This window comes from Schistocerca piceifrons, chromosome 1 (genome assembly GCF_021461385.2).
Source record: "Schistocerca piceifrons isolate TAMUIC-IGC-003096 chromosome 1, iqSchPice1.1, whole genome shotgun sequence".
In the NCBI taxonomy this organism is placed as follows: Eukaryota; Metazoa; Arthropoda; class Insecta; order Orthoptera; family Acrididae; genus Schistocerca; species Schistocerca piceifrons.
This window is the reverse complement of record NC_060138.1, coordinates 621454426-621476781: the sequence shown is the minus strand read 5'-3', so window position 1 is coordinate 621476781 and position 22356 is coordinate 621454426. Positions and strand designations below refer to the sequence as shown.

The 22356-nt window shown below is 37.2% G+C and overlaps 1 protein-coding gene across 4 annotated transcripts in view; it reads left to right on the top strand.

Moving 5' to 3' along the window:
• Positions 1-22356, top strand: part of LOC124804395 (leukocyte tyrosine kinase receptor) — an 874407-nt gene that overhangs the window by 562227 nt on the left and 289824 nt on the right. For all 4 annotated transcript variants that reach the window (XM_047264751.1, XM_047264750.1, XM_047264749.1 and 1 more), the window contains exon 13: positions 6171-6314. In XM_047264751.1, the coding sequence (XP_047120707.1) occupies positions 6171-6314 (144 nt within the window). The remainder of the gene's footprint in view (positions 1-6170; positions 6315-22356) is intronic.

Genomic DNA, 22356 nt, shown 5'->3' with positions numbered 1-22356 from the left:
GATTGTTGGAGATTTTTACGTTCAGGTTTCAGTTTCATTAGGGAGTTTGTGTTAACTTTTATCAGAAGTTTATTGAATTCCATTGCCATGATTTTGGCATATTCCTTTATACTACGTGCATTTTCCCAATCTCAATCTTTACTATAATGTAAGAAGGCTGTGTTGCTACAGTTGTTTTTCAAAGATTTTGTAATATTATTTGACATTGGTTTTATGGTAGTTGTCTTTTTCTGAGTTGACCAGATTATCCTGATACTATCTCTTGATCTGCCTGTGGGAGAAACATGATGATATCAAATAGTGAAAAGTGTGCTAAGTTATGATAAAGGTTCTCCAAAGGTATGTCTACTTGTCATGACCTTTCTTGCCCTACCCGATCTATGAAGCGTTATAGTCAGATAATATTCATTTGTTTTCAGATAATAAATCGTATGTGTACCAAGTCTGGATGTGATTGCTCCAAGCAGTACTCTAAATCTAAGCATTTTATCACAACCATCTGCATCCGCAGTGGTTTCATGTCATCAGGGTTGTCACCAATCAGCATAGCAACCAGAAAACTATTGATTCAATAATCTTATGGCTTGTTTAAAATTTTGTTTTATGTCACCTCTTGTAAATGTACCATGTCAGTTCAGAGCAGTGCTGAAATGTACATAAACATACATACACTTTGTTTTTCAGCTCTCTTTCTCAATACTGGCATTACATTTCTAAAACTTCTACTGCACATGGGAAAGTGAAAATTTTTATGTTAGAACAGTCAATACATTTGTGCCAGAATAGTACTACTTTTAGATTATTGTTCATGGGAAGTTTTGTTGTGTTCACAGTAGATTCTGTTTGTTTTTCCTAGCTGCATGTCTTATATTTCACTGATGTGCAATCACTTCTACAGTATTCTGTAAATGGAGTCTCTAATGATGAGCATTAGTCTGATCAATACCGAAAAGTGCTGAAATTAGATGGGTAGATTGCGGAACTAATGAACTGGCATTGAATAGAATTGGGTATAAAAGAAATTTGTGGCACAACCTGAGTAGAAGAAGGGGTCAGTTGATAGGACACATTCTGAGACATCCGTGGGTCACCAGTGTAGTGCTGGATTTCCTCCAGGATTAAAAATCATAGAGGGAGACCAAGAGATGAATGTAGTAAGCAGATTCAGAAGGATGTAACTTTCAGTAGTTGTTCTGACAGTATGATGCAATTGGATAGATAAAAATCTACTCGCCAAGTGGCAGTTCTTTTAGTGTGTGTGTGTGTGTGTGTGTGTGTGTGTGTGTGTGTGTGTGTTTTCTCCTGCCGCCACTTGGTGAGTAGATTTTTATCTATCCAGTTATGTCATGTTGTCAAAAATTGATTATTTTCTTTGTTATAGTAGTTATTCAGAGATGAAGAGGCTTGCATAGGTCAGCGTAGCACGGAGAGCTGCATCAGACAAGTCTTTGGACTGAAGACCACAACAACAACGACAACACAATCTGATCAAAGTCTGAGTAGACCCATATTCAGGGAATGAATGCAGGGGTTCAGATGCAGGAATCCTGGTCCTAATGGAGGTGGTTTGCCATTGCCTTCCTCTGACTTGTTGTGAAGTATCATTTGTGTATCTGTGTTGTGTAAATGACTGTGATGAGTGCTTGTACAATGTAGTGTTGGGTTTGTGTTGCTATTGACAAAGGGAAGGAAAAAGGGTGAAACCCAGTGCCATTACATAGCTACCCCTCTTAAGTAGCACCAAGGGGACCACTGATCTTAATGCCCCATTTGACAGATGGATAAGCAACAGTGCCACATACCCTCACTTCCTGAGACACTGCAGAGAGGTTTGACGTTTAATCCTGGACATTGGCAGAAAAACTGGTGGTTGAGAACTTTACGCCATCACCCCTCATCCCTCTGCCAGACAATACAGGCAATGAAAATTTTCTACCACCAGGATTTGAACCAGCGTACCTCTGAGTTGAGTGCCACTGAAAAAATGTACATCAACAACCTGGGCCAGAGATGTGGGTGTTAGTGTGATACTAGTCCAAAAATAGATATGAATTGTTATATATTGGAGTCCTGGTAAATATTTTGTTGAAAATTACATTCTTTTGCATTTTTTATACCTATTACTTTTTCCTAAATGAAAAAAAATATTATTACTGAATGTGTTAAGAGACAAAAATATTGTTAGTTCCCTAATGTATTTCTAATGTTAATTCCAGAGCCACATGTGACATAAAACTATTGCTTGTAAAAAAGTGTGCAAAAAATCATGAAGTTGTACTTTCATATGAAATTCAAATATGTTGTGTATAATGCAAACAAAATTAAAGCTCACAAATTTTATGATTGGACATTTACCAGAAGAAAAAAGAGGCAAAAAAGTAGAGTAGAGAGAGAAGAAAAGCATTCCTTTGTATTCCAGTTATATACATCTGAGACAGTATTTTAGAATTTATTGAATAATCTGATGGAAAGCTTTGAGACTTCCAGCCTGTTGTCAGAGTTGGAATACCACAAAGTTTTGGCAAGTGGCATACTCATTATCTATACCATTTTGTTGCAGTGATGATAAGTATGCAATTTATAAAAATGTTCCAGTTTTTTAACATTGACACTTAATTTGAAACCAAAGAACTTTTCATGAAAAATACATGCTGGAGAAATCTAGAAAGAGATTCTTGCTTAACTGATGCATACATTGAATTAGAGTGATGGATGATATCAGTTGACTGTCATCATTGTGTGAATTAAAGGAAACAGATATATTTCATGTGAAAGTTAACAATAGTAATAATAATGTTATAAAAGTAAGTGTGGTGTGTCTGTATGTGCCACAAAACTTTGCAAGCAAATTTTGCAGCCCCCTGCGAGTTGCATAGTATGGTAACTTTCCATCTCCCTTCCATGAAGAAGATGTTGTTTAGGATCTGTAGGGGTTAATTATGAAGATATGAGTGTCTTAAAATGGAATTTGTACATGAAGACATAAAAAATGTAAGTGTGATGTGTCCATACATGGTTTTATAACTCCACCATACCCTCCTGCACCGTCATGGAGGCTATGTGGTTCGGTAGTCCTCCATCCCCCATTATGAAGGTTTGGTTTGAAACTGCAGAGGTTGGGTTCGAAGATATGGGTGTCAAAAGAGGGCATCACACCAGTGGACTTGTTATGGAAAGATAGTGAAGCATGGTGGAATTGAGTGCTGAAGTGGCTGAGACAGGCCAGATTGTTCTTTCCGGAATGTTGGGGAATGGTGCATAATGTTCCAAAATGGTACAGAATCTTCCAAAAGATTCAAGAATGTTCTAGGTCTTTGAAGTAATCCAAAATTAGTGGGAGGTGCATTACTTACACATTCTGGATGTTTCTGGTAAACGCTTTCAATTGTTCCAAAATCAACTCTAACAGATGAAATCAATGCATGTTTGAAATAATCATTTCTTTATCCTTGAGTGAAGAAAGTACAAGTATGAGAGTGCAACTTTCAAATGATGAAGAAGTGAAACTTTTGTCAAAAACTTTACAGATTAGTGGAGCACTCATCCAGTTGATTATGCAACTGCCCATATTGAACCTACAAATTGTTTATGTAATATCGTTAACAGTCCAAATGAATTAATAGATAGTGTTTCCTTGAAAATTGTTCACAATTATTCAAGTTGGTCATTTGAAGAGCGATTTTAGCAATAAGAAATGAAATAGCTGACAATATTAATTTAAAAACTTATAACAAGAAATGGCCATGAACAGTTATCAAACAGTGTAACTGAAGCAAAAATAATATTAGGCAAACGTAAAGGGAAAACAGCATTTACTGTTATGATTCTGCTCACATCTACCTAACTGCCATTTAAAGACTGCAATTTCCATTAGTATAGCATTTATTGTCACTATAACTAAGGCTCTATCACTGTAAGACAAAAGTTAAGATGTTGTGGTATTATTTTGAAAGAAGTGTGGCTTGCATGTCCAGAATTAACATTCCAGTTTCAAAATGCTATAGCAGGAGAACTGCTGCTCAGAATGATGTCAGTTTTGAACAGCATATTATTGATGCAGGGAAAAACGTATTGGAATGAAAATTTGACCAATAAATGGTGCTGTAAACATAAGAAAATACACACTTGACTGTCTCCATAAAGGATCTCACACTGCTGGTAAGCTCTTTTACGAGAAAGTTCTGGGCACTGAAGGGTATAAAAAAAGGCGTTGGTCCAAAGTATGCTAAGGGCTAGGAGAAAAATGAATACAAAATTTTTTGATGGCAGTGTGGGAGGAGGAGGAAAGCATTTGGTTCGATGTCTGTCAGAGACGTGGCCACAGCATTGCAGGAGGGGCCGAGTGTACACATGCTAACATGCAGTGCACAGAGAATTGCTTGAATGTTGGACATACCTACAAGTATAGTGCATGAAACTGTATGAAACATCCTTGCATTCCTACCCATATAAAAGCACCCGTGTTCAGGAATTGCTTCCTGCTGACCTGCCAGCATGATAAATGGCATCCTGCTGACCTGCCAGCATGATAAACATTCACTCTGGAATGTCTTTCTTGCACGGAAATTGACAGTGAGTGGGCATGGAACATTCTGTGAACAGACAATGCTCAATTCCATCTCCAAGGATGTCAATACCCAGAATTGCAGAATATGCCCAACAGAAAATCCGCATTCACATCAAACTGTACCACTTCATTCTGCAAAGCTGACTCTGTGATGCAGGTTGACAGCATCGTTTACCATAAGGCTGTATTTTATGGGGGAGATGAACCTTCGGAGCCTTGTTACCTGTACTGTCACTGGTAAATGCTGTGAGAGTCTTGCGCACCAACGTCATTCCAACCTTTCAACAGTGTTGATGTGTGGGTAGGATCATTTTTATACAAGATGGTGCTGCTCCACACATTGCATGGCAAGTGAAGTGGCTGGTGCAGAGGCAGTTCAGAAATGCTAGAATTATCAGCCATCATTTTCCTGCAGCCTGCCTGTCAAGATCACCTGGTCTTCATTTATATGACGTCTGGTTGCAGTGTTATCTGAAAGATATTGTGTTCAGTTCTCCAGTTATGATTGTAGCTGAATTGAAGGCACACATTGCACAACACATTCTGAATGTGTCCTCTGAGACACTCCGACCTGCTGTAGGACATGCTGTTTCTTGATTTCAACTTGTGGCAGAAAATGATGGACAGCATGTTGAATACGTCTTGTGCCAGTCTCAAACAGTTATAAATCAATGTCATTTTTATAGACAACTAAAAACTGAGACCATTTTGCTGTTTGTGTGTTATTTGGCCTCAGGAAAATTAAAAACCAATTTTTCCCATCTGATGTAGTACAGCATTGCCATGGTAGATGCTTACCTAGCTAACAGTGCCACAAGTTTACATTTAGCAGCTCCCTATACTCATTTTAGTTATTGGTCTTACAGTTAAGAAATTTATTGATTCACTCAATATTTTCTCTTCCATCTTCCTTACCATCTGACTTCTGTAAGGGCTGAGAGGTTGACACTTAGATCCGCATCTGTGGGAAATGTACATTTAATACAACTTATAGTGCACCTATAAATTTGAGGTCCCCACGAAATTTTGATCCAGTTACAGTTAAGCCCCGAAGAATCCTCCTGCATGTGGTGATGAAACAGCAGTGAGTAGTTTTACACGTTGACCACAGCCTCCAAAAATGTGATGTTTTAAGTGAAATAAACATTAGACCACAAAAGCTTCCTCTTTTGTATGACTTGGTGTCTGCACTTGATATTCAACATTGTTTTATATTTGTAGGATATGTGCTCCCATTTCCACAGTGAGGTAACAATACCGCAACAAGTAACAACTGAGACAATTGCAATTACAAAAATACAGCAAGACTAATATCTCCATCAGTCTGTTCATTGCAGATCTTCACTGTGTTAACAGAGCAGTGGTTGCTGAGTTTGATAAATAGGCAGTTTTGGAAGTGTTTAGGTGCAGTTCAATTTGATACATACAAATTGTCAAAGGAATTATTTTCACAAGACATTACTATGATCTGTCTCTCATTACCTCACTGTCAACAGGACATTAAACTTAAATCTTCCGTTCCTTATGTCAGTATGATGCTGTACATATTTTTTGTAGCCATAAATCTTTAAAGCAGCTGTTTCTGATTGTGTATTGTACTCAGTTTACAGGTTACAGCAACGATTATGCTTGCCAAAGAAACTATACAACCTCTAGACCTTCAGGAGGCGCCATATTTGGATTGAAGACCTTTGAACCAATGAATAGAAGTGGTGGTGGTGGAGGTGGAGGAACATTTGTCTTTCTTGTAAGTTATAGTGATTCATTGTAATGTAATGTAACTCCTTAATATAAAACCCTGAGTTATCTTTTTTTATTATTTTAATAGAAACTTAAAATCCCAAGTATACTCTGGCAACTTAAGAACAGACCTTTGAAAAAATGAAACTCCACTTATATCCATTTCAGCACTGATAGTTAAGTGTTCATTTGCTAGAGGGCATCTGGTCCTACGTTTGTAGCCTACCTGTCTTTTTTGGTTGAGGTGATTGCCACTAGCTATCATCTTTACTGTATGCTGTTTTGGATATTCAAAAGGATGGCTACAGTGATCCTGAGTTTGACATTGAATTTGGTGGCTCAGAAAGTGAAGAAGAATGTGATGTTACTTCATTACATAATGAAAGAGATGACAGTTTGTCAGTTGAGTAACAAGTGTTCACAAGTGGTACAACATAAATACATCCACTGTGCTCCAGTCAACTCCTCTGAGGTTTATGTTCACAGGAAACCATTGTGAAATACATGGTTAGGTTCATGGCTACACAGAAACTAAAAAATGACTTCAGGTTTTAGGATATTTTAATCAAAATGCAGTGCACAAGTTTGCTAATCTTCAGAATTTTGTAACTCATTATTTTCAGCTTTAAAAGTGGTCTTTGTCAGTCTTTTTTATCTGTAATGTCATTCATTACATGATGTTCTTTATTAAGAAAAAATATTTTTTTTGGAGCATAATTTGAAAAAATATTAACATAAGGGGTTACTGCAGTGCATGTTAAGGGTTACATTAAATTAGTTTCTTTATGCTGGGTCCAGTTGACAGTGAAATTTGGAATAATTAGTGATGATGCAAAAGATGATGTTCCTTAACTTTCCACATTTCTCTGAAAATGTTTTGACTTTTCATGCTTTGAATTAATTGTAATATATATTTTTCTTTGTTTCTAATGTATAAATAGCTATTTGTATCATTAATTTAAAATTAGTAAAAATTAATTACAGTTTGCTAACTGATGAAGTGTATTCACAAAAACTAACTACCACAAAGACAGGGTTCCTAACAATTGCACTAACTGTCGCTATCTCATGTTGTACTTCTCATACTCCTCATTAAAAACCATATTATTACCTTGTAAGACCTGAGTTTCTCCTGGTGTGTACAATGTTCAAATAACTTACAGGAATGCAGCCGGGTGATGTCATTGACAACCGCTGGAATTTTGACAGTAGCACTCCCTGCCACTGACAAGGCAAAACTGCAGGTTTGACTTGAAAATGGTAAGGTGTGCTCCTTTTGAAATATCAGCATTTCTCAACGATGTCACCCAGCTGCATTCCTGTAAATTATTTGAACATTATCACCTTATTACTCTTCCATATACTTCATTATAAAGCCTAATCACATCTTATACCTCAGTATTGCATTAAATACATCATCACATTATATACTTCAGCTTCAGATCCCTGCTTTGCCTTACTCACCAAAATGACACTTCATGGTAACAAATAAGAATACCTAATATTGATAACACAACAGACACCGGACAAATCAAAGCATTATTTCACTGTAAATAATACATTTTTCTTACTCAAGCCTGAAGGGCTACACAGCAATACATTTTACTTAAAATACAACTTATTACAGGCAATTCACTTTAACTTGAACAAATGACAGGGATCTGAAGCTGAAGTATATAATGTGATGATGTATTTAATGCATTTATATAAATGGCAGTGAATTTATTATTTCTGCTACTGCTGATGTAACATACAGTTCTGTTAAATTTTCCCATAAAATTTTCAGATGAATTCAAGATTCTTTTATATTTTGGCTTACAGTAAATATAATATTATTTTTTAACTGAAAGAGGTCTATTATTTTGTCCACACTTCTATCACAACTAGATTTCCAAACACAAAATAAATAATTTTTCCCTTTAAATTAACAGACACTTAAATACTCTTTGCTTTCATCCTTTTAGATAAAGTTAAAAATAACAAAAAAAATTCTAATTACATGTGAATGAAGGTCTCAAACCCAATACTGTTAGACACTGCAAACTTATTGAAAACTACCTTTTGCACACTCTTTAGTTTGTTGTCACCTTTGAAAATTTTAGATATATCAATTATAGGGAATGTCATGACAGTTTGATTTAATTTTGCAAAGTCAGTCTTTCCAACCTTTCATACTCTACCTACCTGCTGTAATTGTATTCACATTACTTTCAAATACTCGTACTTTATTGACAATTTCAAATGTTTTATATTACTTTTCAACCTTGCATTCTGTCACAACGTGACCTACTTTATCAACACTTACATTTGCAATTTCCTCACCTATTTCTGCAGGGTGTATATGACCTGGGACAACCGGGAGATCCAGGAAAACCCAAGAATTTTTTCATGCGGGAGAAAACCGTAAAAAAAACCGGGAATTTATTAGAATTCAGGGAACTTTTCATTGTATTAGTTTTCAGTTAAATTTTTGCAACTGTCTGGTAAGAACCAGTACTCTAACAAAGAATATTACTGCATCTCGCTACTGCAGAATAATACTGCAGCAATAAAACACAAACGAGAGAAAAAAAAACGAAAATAAATCTTAAGTTGCAAAAGAAATGCACCATATACAACTACGATACACAGTGCTCATACAAGTGTCTGCTAACAGCAAAATGTGTCAAAGGCTTTAGGAAGACTATGCAATGCTTCATAACAACAAATTGCCCCCGATGAGCATGACGTCACAACTGTTTACATTAGATTTGTTTGAGCGGTTGCGTGGGAGCTTATGTGCATGTGCAGTTGAGTCGCGTGTGAGTAGTATCTTCTCCTGCTTCTGGCTACAGAAGTGTGGCAGTTAGCTATATAAGCAAAAGCAGCTAGCAGCCAGATGCTATCCGGAAAAATTTTACTGGTGCGCCTAAGCTGCCAGATTCACGTACACGCAACAGGCCTGGAACTAGGGGGTGGGGTCAAACAGGGGTATCTGCCCCGGGTGGCAGTTCAGGGGGGGGGGGGGGGCAAATTCATATTATTGAGGAAAAAGACCTTGTTTCACAAAGCGCCTAGCATCCTGCGTACGTTGGTCTATTGATTATTCATCTGATTTTGAACAAATTCTAAGTTGATTTCTGAATGAATCATAAGTTGATTTTTGAATGCATGCATAGCGTACATGATGTTTCTGGCAGGGGAATCACCTTCGCATCTAGAAGTAAACTTACCTGCAGACAAAAGCGGATGGGTCTATATGAGCTGAGCGGAATAAAGCCGAATGGGTAAATGCCAATTGCTGTTTAGGTGATTGACTGGGTTTGCAAATGATCAGTGTTGTTATAATTACTAGAGAATTCCATAGATTCAGACTACCAGAGTGGAAATAAATGACTAACAAGAGTACGTATTGTCTTCTTCGTGTATCCAAGAGAATTAAATTTTGACAGAAAAGTTTTGGCCAGACCGCTACACTACTAAGGGTCAGTTACACAGTCCCCGGCTAGCAGCCGCTAAAGTTCTATTCTGGGAGTAGCCTGGAAAATGCGTTGTACCAACAGGTAATAACGCCTAACCAGAGAATAAATGTGGGATAGCTAAACTGGTGATTGTGGCAGGGTTAGTGAAGTTAACCAGAGAATAAGTTTTGACACTGGCTGGAATGGTTACAAGATTAGTGATGACAAGATTGTTTGTTAGAAAGAGGAAAGAGAAGAAAACAGGGGACTCACACAAATTATAAAAGAATATGATGATTCAAATTTATATAAAAATTTTGTACTGCTAGTTTTCGATCTGATGCTTCAGAAGCTAGAGAGTATGAATGAAACATGAAACTATTTCCTACCATAACTTTTTGCTATTATTAGGCCTAATAGGCATTTGATATTGGTACTTCATGAATTATATTCTGTCATGTTATAAAAATGACAATTTGTGCGAAAACAGTCTCGTTTATTTGGTGTGTGTAACAATTGCTGCAATATTAGGCGTGCTTACTTCATTTTATCTAGCAGACAGTGACAAAATACACATAATCAGATCGAAAAACCACATCAGTCTTGGTTAATATTTGTATTAACAGCTTTTCTAGTATTAGACGACGACATTTCGTTCTTTCATGTAGCAAAATGTTGCCAAACTTTGATGAGGTAATAGATTCTTTCCCAGAAAGGAAAGTATGCCACATAAAGCTGTGGCAAGATTAGAGAGAAAATAAAGCTAGGACTTGAGGATTGAAGAAATTATACTGTCCTGCTTGTCTCTTGTCTTTACTAGTGTTATGTCACACAAAACAGCAAGTTATTAGCTAATAGGCAGTAAAGACTGCAAATTTTCTGAAGAGTTCTTGTTCTGCTGGTTACAAATAATCCGATCCAGTATTAATATCATCTAGTATTTTTTTTAAAGAGGGGCAGCATGTCAAACTGGCCAACAGGGAGCAGGAGAGGCACCACAGGAGATATTAATTTCCACTGGCCTGAATATAGTTTACAATTACACGTCTGAATTCCTCAGAGCGAAATACCAAGGCGTGCGATGGAAGAATGCTGTGTGAAGAGGCGTGGCACTGCGCTTCGGCACACTTACGACCAAATAACATGTCTTATGTTCCCCCAAACATATATGTTTTATGTATCAGACTCTTCAGAAAGATGTGCGCTACAGAATGAAGATATTTTTGAAAAGTTGATTTTTAAAATTTTTTGCATCCTACCTCAAACGCTCGAGGGAGGAAGAGTGCCACTATCTAATATTGCTGCGGTTCAGAAATAACGTAGATCCAGAGCTGATGCACTGAGCAGTCTGAGTTGTAGTGGGGAGGTGGTAGTCTGCATGTGGCCCGTGTTTATGTTAAGTGGTTTTGCTGTTTCCTCTTAATTTGTTCCTCTCACTTCAAATGAAAACAAAATGGATTTCTGTGGCCAGGAGCTATCAAGTGAATTAAAATACATTCACATAATTATGTAAGGGTCTCCCGCATCATCCCGTACGCTCCTAGGAGTATGGGACCTCATCATCATTGTCATCAAAATATGTTATTAGTTTCAGATTTCATTTTGCTTTCACCTTTCTGACAGTCAAGCATTAATTGCCTAACAGAACAATGAAGTTAAAAGAAATTTGACTTTTATTAATCTTTTCCGCTGAGGCAGTCAGTTTAGGCTATTGTATGACACACCCAATAATCTCAGCTGGATTTTCAGCTGGAGTCCATGGGCAAAGAATAAATAAATAAATTTGAAACAAAGTGTTTAATTCCACACTATTGGCTAGTTTCAACTGTTTGCTGTATTTAAAGTTCACATTTCCATCTTCTAGCACATATGGAATTATGCCATAATAAAGAACCAAACATGAGATAAAACAGTACTGGTACTCCAAGAAAATTTACATCTGAATCTGGTGGTATGAATGTGCACTTTAAGCCGAATTATGCATTTTAGTATGGTCCACAAAATTCCCAAACTCTTAGATTATACTCTAATGTCTTGTTTCTTTTATGACTTAATGTAAGATGTTTTAATGTTTTTGACATATGAACATACGGGCTTCCTGCGCCATTGTAGCTGCGCAAGTGTGGTGATGCCTGTTACCTGGCACACTCTGACATCTGCTGAAGTGAACCTATTTGTAACAGGTCGCAGGAAAATATTCCGAATGGTTGTTTGAAAAGCGTACTTTCAAAGTAAATTTCCTCTTACGCAAAATGAACTCTATGCACGAATGTCTGATGAATTACTTAAATCACAGAGCATTTGGGTCTCATTCAAAAATCAAATCTTTGAGGATGCCCATTTAGAATATTTTCAAGCCCAGAAGATCAGACATTTATGTTGTCGTTAAAAATTTTACTGGCACATTTGTGTGATGTATCTTAAAATGTGACACACGCAGAAAATATCAACAGTATGTGTGAAAGCTTAGCTTCTCTTGCAGCTTATTAATCTTAGAGACCATTATTATACACCTACATCTACATGGTTACTCTGCAATTCACACTTAAGTGCCAGGCAGAGGCAACACTATGTATATTAATTTGAACCATTACCTTTTCCTATTTGTGTCTTCGCACTACCTAACAGTGATGTTGCTATTGGCTGACTACATCAAGTGTCCTATGCTCTGAATATCCACTGTCATTGGTTGGCGAGATCGCTTGACATGAGCTGTGACTGTTTTACAAAAGTGCTTCGCAATCTCAATTTTGAATTTGAATTTATACTTTCGTAATATGAAAATATGCAGTGTACATGTTGCTGCACATCTCGTTTTCTAAAGTGCCGGGAAATTCTATGCCAGTGTATAAAACCACAACCATTGAAAGGACTGATAAGTTTGACAGTTTCGAGGAAGAGTATAGTGTTACTTAACACAGAAAAAGTGTGTTTTTAACCGGGAAATCTGGGAAAAATCCGGGAATTTTTTTCCTCTTCCATGTATACACCCTGTTCTACGTTCATTACCTTAACATTATCTATTTTGTCTGTTTGGGAAGTCATCTCATTACTATCATTATCAGATCAAATTTGCCCTACTTCAGCTAACTCAGCCTTACAAGAATCAACAACAACTTGAATGCCAAATTTTCTTTTACATTTTCGAATATATTTATTTATTTATTTATTTGTCCACTATACCTTGTTGGTACATCGAATGTACATAAGATATTGGACATCATTTAATCTTTTTCAAGCAGACTTTTATTGAATCTCTCCTATTGTTCATATCTTCAATATAACTGCTGAAACCAGCTTTCAATCTTTTTGAATGTCAAGGTAATGTCATATTGTTACTGCATACCAATGCCAGTACTGTCAGAGTGCCGATTCATTGGTATATTGTTTACTTTCACCCAGCTTATAAAATTTGCCGCAATGTGTAGCTAACATCTTCAGTATTGATGCTCAGCATTTCAATTTACATGTACATAAATAGTCATTGACTTTCAAATGTCATTGCTGTGAAATATTGATGATTGATATTCTGCTACTGCATTGTTGATTTGTTGAAATTTTTGCTTTATAGTACTTGTTTTATTTTGTTATTTCATCCAACTTTTTTGTTTTTGTGCAATATTGCCATTTAATGTTGTTTCTGTCATATTATTCGTTAAGTTAATGTTTGCAGTTTATTTATTTTGTTTGCTTTTGCGATATTTTTATAAAAATTTGTCCAACAATGAAAACTGTGTTTTAATGGAAAATACTAGTGATACAGATGATTTTAGAGAAGGTAGCATGGTTTCAGAAACCAACAGTGATGTTCTTGCTGGTATATTGATTGAAAGCGAAGACAGAATTAAAAATATACAGTATATTGAAATAATTGTACCTGAGACATTACAACCACTACCACATCTATTTTATGAAGTGCCTGGAGCACAGCACATGCCACCAATGGAATCTTCTGTAATTGAATGTTTCCACTTATTTTTCACTGCAGCATTACTTCAACTAATTATGACCAAAACAAATCACTCAGCTAAGCAGTTTATTTCTATACATGCTGCTGCTGCTACTTTGTCCAGTCTGTATGAAAACGCAAGAGTGTCACAGTAGCTGATGTAAGAGGTTTTATAGCATGCTTACTGAATGTGGAGCTCAGCAAAAGACCTAAATTGTTTTCATACTGGAATCTAAATCCTTCAAAAGCATTTCCATCCTTTGACAAAGTGTACTCTGCTCCAAAACACAAGTGTTATGTGATACAGAAATGCATACATTGAGCAGATCATGATGTACTGTACAGTTACATTATTTTACTCAGAAATGTGTATAGAATTTGTGGACAGTAGTGAGTTTCTTTAAACCAAAAGTGGTGTTAATTATATGGGAACAAAATCCAATTTATATTATTAAAAAGAATACTTTTTATTTCCTCATATACAAACAATTTAAAGTGAAAAGAGTATGACAATCTGCTGTGCCATAATAAATTACATACTTGCATGCATTACTATTTTTGCCCAGTTTTTAATTTCTGCCCAGTTTTGAGTTCATTTCCATTCTTAAATTGTCAAATTTTGACTTTAAACTACTGATGTCACTTTGAAGACTATCAGAAATTTCTTGACTGATTTCCCTCATCTCTACCCTTATACTACTGATGTCACTTTTAAGCTCATGACTGTTTTTGTCTTGTTTTACATTCAAAATGTCATATTTTAAATCCAGCATATTAAATAGATCACTATTTACATAATTCAATAATGGCAATAATCACTCATTTGCTGCAACTAATATGGTATTTGGTATTTCCTGTTCTACTCAATCAAAAAAAGTTTTGTATCACCCCAGTTCCCAGAACTCCTGAAGATAGATGTTGACTGTGGATATTGTATCACAGACACAGTCCCTATGACTGTTCAGAGATGTCACTAAACCTGCCCAAAGATGTAAACAACCATGTATGAGCAGCGGCTATTAGACGGAGGGGACCGACATTCCATCAGTTCCAGTCATTGTACCAGGAAGGAGGTACACGGCTCGTGTCGTCTGTCGTTAAACCATGCCTAGACAGTCAATACCAAGATTCAGTTGCGCCTGCATTGTCAATTTGTGCCAGGAAGGGCTCTCAACAAGAGAAGTGTCCAGGCATCTTGGAGTGAACCAAAGCAATGTCGTTCGGACATGGAGGAGATACAGGGAGACAGGAATTGTCAATGACATGTCTCGCTCAGGCTGCCCAAGGGCTACTACTGCAGTGGTTGACTGCTACCTACCGGTTATGGCTCGGAGGAACCCTGACAGCAACGCCACCATGTTGAGTAATGCTTTCCATGCAGCCACAGGACGTTGTGTTACAACTCAAACTGTGCATAATAGGCTGCATGATGCACAACTTCACTCCTGACGTCCATGGCAAGGTCCATCTTTGCAACCGTGATACCATGCAACGTGGTGCAGATGGGCCCAGCAACATGCCAAATGAACTGCTCAGGGTTGGCATCAACTTCTCTTGACCCGTGAGTGTCACATATGGCTTCAATCAGACAATAGTCAGAGACGTATTGGGAGGCAACCCAGTCAGGCTGAATGCCTTAGACACACTGTACAGCAAGGTGGAGGTCCCCTACTGTTTTGGGGTGGCATTATGTGAGGTCAATGTATACCGTTGGTGGTCATGGAGGGAGCCATAATGGCTGTACGATACATGGATGCCGTTCTCTGACTGATAGTGCAACCATATCAGCAGCATATTGGTGAGCCATTTGTCTTCAAGGATGACAATTCATACCCCCATTGTGCACGTCTTATATGAATGACTTCCTTCAGGATAATGACATCGCTTGACTAGAGTGGCTAGACATGAACCCTATTGAACATGCCTGGGATAGATTGAAATGGGCTGTTTATGGACAACGTGACCCACCAACCACTCTGAGGGATCTGATGCCGAATTGCCATTGAGGAATGGGACAATCTGGATCGACAGTCCTCGATATACTTGTGGATAGTATGCCACGAGAAATAGAGGCATGCATCAATGCAAGAGGACATGCTATTGGGTATTAGAGATACTATTGTGTACAGGAATCTGGACCATCACCTCTGAAGGTCTCGCTGTATGGCAGTACAACATGCAATGTGTGGTTTTCATGAACAATAAAAAGGGTGGAAATGATGTTTATGTTGATCTCTATTCCAATTTTATGTACAGGTTCCAGATCTCTCGGAACCGAGGTAATGCCAAACTTTGTTTGATGTGTATAGATATTCTTCTAGTTTTACATCCATATCACTCAGTACTCGTGACTGACTAGCATTTATTTCAGTGTCTCAACTTTGAGCCTACTTGCAATGTTGTGCTACTGTCAGAATACAGTTCACTCTTAACAATGAAATAATTTTTATCATTAAATTCTAATCTGTGCTCCCATCATCAAACACACAGTTTACAACTTCTCTGACACTCATTTTAGCAATAATTACAGAACACTGAACAAAATAAACACTTTAGTCTTAATTCCTGGTGTGTTGTGTTGCTCTTAAAGAATTTTGGCCCCCTGCCAGGGTAGTTTGTGTACCTCAAGATGCCTCCCTGTTAGACTATACTACGCTAATATTGTACCAATATCTTTGGCTTTCACTTGACTGAAGTCCATTCCAGTATGATGCTGTCCGTGATATTGCTCATATATATGTACTGTTTCGTTTTCACATATCAACAGTTCCAGTTATTTTTTTACTAATAAAAGCATTGCAAACCATTGAAGTATTTATGTCTCAGTTGTTGTGACTCACTTATTTTCTGTCTCCTGCCACTGTTTTTTAACCATTGTTTGTGTATATAATGCTACCATTTCCTTGACTTAAAAATTTTTGTGAGTTCATTTCCCTATGTCTGTCTTACCCAGTATCCTTAACCTGATTCATCATATGTAAGTTTGCTCACCTGGTACAGTGCCTTCAATAATTATGTACTTGGTTGGCGATGGTTTCTTTGCACTGTTGAAGGATCTGATGAATATAATTCACGTAATGTACACCACACTACAGTAATTGATTGTTGGTCTCTTCATAATATTTGTAATCAGTTATCCTTGTCTAATGATCTCCTTTGTCACAGGCAATAGTCTAACTCTTTAGACCAGGTTTGCAAACTACATTCATTAGTGCTTTATGACACAGTTCTGTAGTTCAGTTATCAGTCACAGAATATACATGTTGATGGCTAAATACAGAATGTTTCACACAGATAATCTCATGTATTAACTGTACAATTTGCTAGTTTACTACATATTGTTGATATTTTGGTATCTAGTCACAGTCTGTCTCAAGTCTTTGTATATCACTCCTATTTACAGAGATGAATAAGATTAAAAATCAGAATTTATTATTACATTTTAAATGCTAATGTAAAAGATAATAAAAACATAAAGAAACAATAGGCAAAGAAGGAAGTCTGTTTAACTATGAGCTGCATAACAAGAAAATATCCACAATAAGAGATCCTACTTTACTTCTGTGTACACAAGGATTCCCAAAGGCTGCCAAAAAGTATTGAAAGTAGAATAATTAACAAATTAATAAATTATTTTATTGAAAGCAGGCATGTTTGGAATTAGATAAATTTAATCTTCAAAACTGTTAAAGTGCTGTATCACCTCTTGATCTATTGGTAAATATCAAGCATTGAAGATGCGAATTCATGAGTTATAGATCTAGTCATTCCTTTAGTTTTTAACTATTTAAGATTGGAACATTCTAGATCATGAAATTTTTTAATACAAATTAATTTTGAAATGTTAAGTTTTTGGAAAAACTAAAATGTGTGTTGTAAAAAAAGCAGGATGAGGTCTTTTGTGTGAGCTGTGTTACTTTTGATGTAAACAGCTATTTGCACACAGAAAATTTCACCTTTGCCTGATTTTCATGTACCAGTACAACAAGCCATGAATATTCCTTTAAGGATATGTTTCCATGCTAACCAAATGTACTATTTTTGTAATGTGCTACCCAGGCAGTGGAGTGTCACTAGTTAGTTTCAGACGAAAAACCAAGTGGCTGAAAAGAACCGACTCATCAACAGTGTACGAACAGAACCTGAATAGCAAACTGAGAGAAATAACCAAAAACTAACATGCCACTGTGTGTGAATAGTAATACTAAGTGAAAGATTAGAAAACATGAAAACAGCTGATCATGGAATGAATATGAATTTTCCTGTTGCCTACAATGCCAGATGGTTTTGTCATCTGATGCTGTGTCCATGCTACCCACAGTGTTGCCATTACACTATATAACTCTGAATAGCCAACATTGCTATGATTATCTGACTACCAGTGTCAAAGTCTGACAGTGATACTAAAGCTCTCTCACCTTTTAACAGGTGTGTAGGATCAGAAATGACCAGATCCTGGGCAAGGGGAAGCGTTGTGCAGGTAGCCCTGCAAGTGTTACCATCCACATAGCATTCTGTTCAGTTGCTGCCTGGTCCACAAGAGACTATGATTCCTGCCAAAGAGCATGTAGAGGAACTTCGGCTGAAGTTTGAAAGAGTAGTTGACCAAGTACTAGTTAGACATGAACACTTGACAGCACCAAAATAGGCTACCTCTTAGAATTCTTAAGTCCAGCCATCTGCACAGTCTGGCAACACTCTTGGACAAGGGAGTGTTGGATTCCACTCGAGCTGCTACAATTCTGTGATGACTCTTGTTGTAGTGATAAATATCACACAATGTAGACGCAAAGTTGCAAATTCAAATTTATTTTTGTAACTGCATTTTGGCTGTCTACTAAATTTGTCAGTCTGATGGAACTTCAGAGATAATGTGCTTCATATTGTAACTCACCAATAATAATAAAACTTTCAGCAAAAGAGCTCATGGCTTCATCAAAGTCAGAACAGTTCATGTTTGAGGGTTCCCTTGCCCTACAGCATTCACCGGCAACCAGCCTCCTGCCATCATCTGCCTGATGCCAGCCACTATCTGACCAGGTGAACACAATGTGGCACATCGTGGGTATGTTTTTGCTCTCACATTGCTAAACATAAAATGGCTTGTTATTGTAGTTTGATTTTACACATGAAATAACTTCAATAAACTGAGTGTGCAGTTACACAAGTATCATAGGTCACTATAAGTGTATTACTAACTGCCATTTTCTTATTTGAAGTTTTAGTATTTGTCTTGCAGTTATGAATTGGATTTTTCATACTTGAAATTTACAAACATTGCTTACATGTCGATCGAGCCGTAGGTGGAAAAGGGGCTAACATTTGCAACATGTTCACATTGGATGTAATAGAGGGGTGGAGGCACCTGCGGTGGACGTACTTCTGCGAAGGAGATCATAGTGCAAAACACCACTTTTGTGCCACCAGTTGCAAAATATTATCTGTTCTACCCTTTGCTCGAGGAGGTGTCCTTTCTTAACACTGAGCTATTAATTTCTTCTTAATAAATTAACATAATCACAGATTGCATAGGAATGCCAAAGAAGTGAACTGATGACAAAAAAGCAGTGTTAGTTTGCCCTGTGACTTTTGCTTCTTTGGATTAGAGCATACTGTACTCCTACAAGTGACCACTGACCCTTGTGTATTAAATGCAAATGTAACACAAAGGTTAAATTGTGGCAGTTTATCATATTTGTAAATTATCGAGAGTTCTTCAATGTGAAAAGCCATTTATGCCAGAATGATCATTCTTGAAACAAGAAAATACTTTTCTGATGTGATTTGTTCAATAGTACTTGCCGCCCCAAACATGACACAAATGTTTCTAGCTGCCTCCACTGCCTTGACCACTCTGTTAAGCTCGAAGTAAGCAATATGTCACAAATGTTAGACCTTTTTCCATTTGTGCCTCTATTTTATAACATGTAAACAATATTTGCAAGACTCAGGAATGCAAAATCCATTTGTAAGTGCAATACAAATACTAGAACTTCAAATAATAAAATAACAGTAAATTGAAAAATACCCTCACAACAATCTAGAAATGTATAACTGCCACGCGGGATTAGCCGAGCCGCCTAATGCACTGCAGTCATGGAGTTTGCGGCTGATCCTGGTGGAGGTTCGAGTCCTCCCTCGGGCAGGGTGTGTGTGTTTGTCCTTAGGATAATTTAGGTTAAGTAGTGTGCAAGCTTAGGGACTGATGACCTTAGCAGTTAAGTCTCATAAGATTTCACACACATTTGAACATTTTGTTGTATAACTGCACAGTGTTCACTTGATTTATTGAAGTTATTTTGTATGGAAAATCAGTATACAATAAAAAACAATTTTATGTATACCAAAGCAAGAGCAGAAACATGTCAGTGATGTGCTGCGCGTCTTCCTTGGTTGGGTGGTGGCTGGTGTTAATTGACCTGTGGCGTGGCCAGTTGCCAGTGCCTGCTGTAAGGTGGGGGCACTCTTGATCACAAAGAGGTCAGATTTTGATGCAGCCATGAGTTCTTTCCTGGAAAGTTTTGCTATTACTGATGTGTTACAAAATGAAGCATGTTATCATTGAGATTGCATCAGACTGATACCCTTAGCGGGCAGCCAAAATGCAGAACTTTGTGACTGCATTGCATGATGTTACCTACTAGATCACAAGCAGATACAGCAGTGTAACAGTCTGAGTAGAAGACAACACTTCCTCATACTACAATGTTGCCAGATCATGCATATGTCTGAATTTAGAATTTTGTGGGGTGGCCAATTTTTGTGCTGTAGAGTGCACCTAGTAGAACAGCTTGTGATGGGTGGGACTTTCCATGGAATACTGCCCCTGTAAAGAAACTTCTAAAGATGCAGCACTACTATTCAGTAATTATAAAGCAAAGTGTAGAATTACAGATAGATAAATGCTAAATGAAATATATATTACTGTTAAAATGGCAGTATGTGAAGTGCTCAACAACTGTTGTGACAGAATCTTATCAAAAGAGCTTTCACAAAATCCAAAGAAAATCAGGTCATATGTAAAGTCATGAATAACACAAGAACTGAAATTGTTGGTAACAAAACAAAAATAGAAATTTCTCAACATCATTTTCAAAATTTTCCAGTACAGACATTTTAGTGCTGCTGCTCTAGTTTAATTCTTGCACCACTAAAAAGATGAGTGATACAGATTTTATTTCAGTGGCTTTGAGAAACTACTGAAACTGCTAAAATTTGCCAAGGCCCCAGGATGTGATGGAATTGCTGTCAGATTCTACACAGATGTTGGAGTTGAGTTAGCTCCTCTTTTAACCGTAGTATGCTGTAGATCCTTCAAACAAAAGAATTGTACACAGTGGTTGGAAAAAAGCACAGGTCACATCCATTTACCAGAAATGTAATGGAAGTAATTGACAAACAGCTGTCCAATATCAGTGATGTACATCTGCTGTAGGATTTCAGAACACATTCTGAACTCAAATGTAATTAGGTATCTATTGGCTGCTTGCCTGGAGACAATTTTTCATAGGGTATAGTGACTAGTTGAAGTTTATTTTATATGTCAGTTCATTCCTTTATATCTCCTTCATCTGACAATGGAAGATTTTGTGAACTGATGTTTTTTATTTATGGGGGGAATCAATAAGCAATGCAACACAGTTTTTCTTGGCCAGTTTCAGTTGAAAAAAAATGCAGAATTTGTTGAGGGACATCATGGAATATTCCTGCTTCAGCAAATATAGATTCGTGAAGTTCCATTTGGTGGTCGCACTACACATAGCCTTAAAAGTGTCATATGTAACCGAGGTGCTTTCCAAGCAGAGAGGCTACCATTGAGTTTCTTTTGGCAGAAAAGCAGAGCATTGTAGATATTCATAGACATTTGTATAAGATCACATAAAACTGTCTGATCTCCGGTTTGCTGTCGGGTTGCACACAGCTGTCACTTCTGCAGTGTTAGAACAAGTGGACACTCCCATTCGAGGTGATCTATGGATCGAAATCAAATACCTCACTGTTCAACTGGCTGTCTCTGTTGGTAGTGCTGACACACTCATCCATTGGTACTCAAAGGTGTGTGCCTGCTGGGTTCCTCACTACCTAACAGAAGATCATTCTACAGCACGGACTGTGCACCTTCGGACTTCCATATCTGTGGTCCAATGGAGGATGCATGCTGTGGGACACAGTATGTGGATGATGTGGACATTATTGATGCTGCAAGACATTGGCTCCTACGTTAATTGGTAGAGAAGTACCATGCAACCATACTAGCTCTCCCTGTAAGGTGATGTAAGGCTGTTGGACTGAAGTGAGAGTGGGGTATAAATGGTGTATTGAAATCCTGAACAAAACAAACCTGCTTTCAGAAGCAAAATGTGTTGCATTACTTATTCAACACTCCTTGTATATTATCATGTAAAATTGCATCCTGCACAGTAGGCCACATTTTTGCTGATTGTAAACACTGTCTGATATCAACTGATTCTCATGATAAGTGGTAATTAAAAGTTACATTTTATTGTGAACAAGTTAACACATTCTGCAGTTACGTGAGTGCTGAGCTCGTTTTAAGAAGAAATAACTAAGTATGTATATACATCATATGCCTGAAGCACATTGCTAATTTTTGTGGTTTTTCAAGACAAAAATCAAAAGAGTAAGTTCAGCAGGCAACT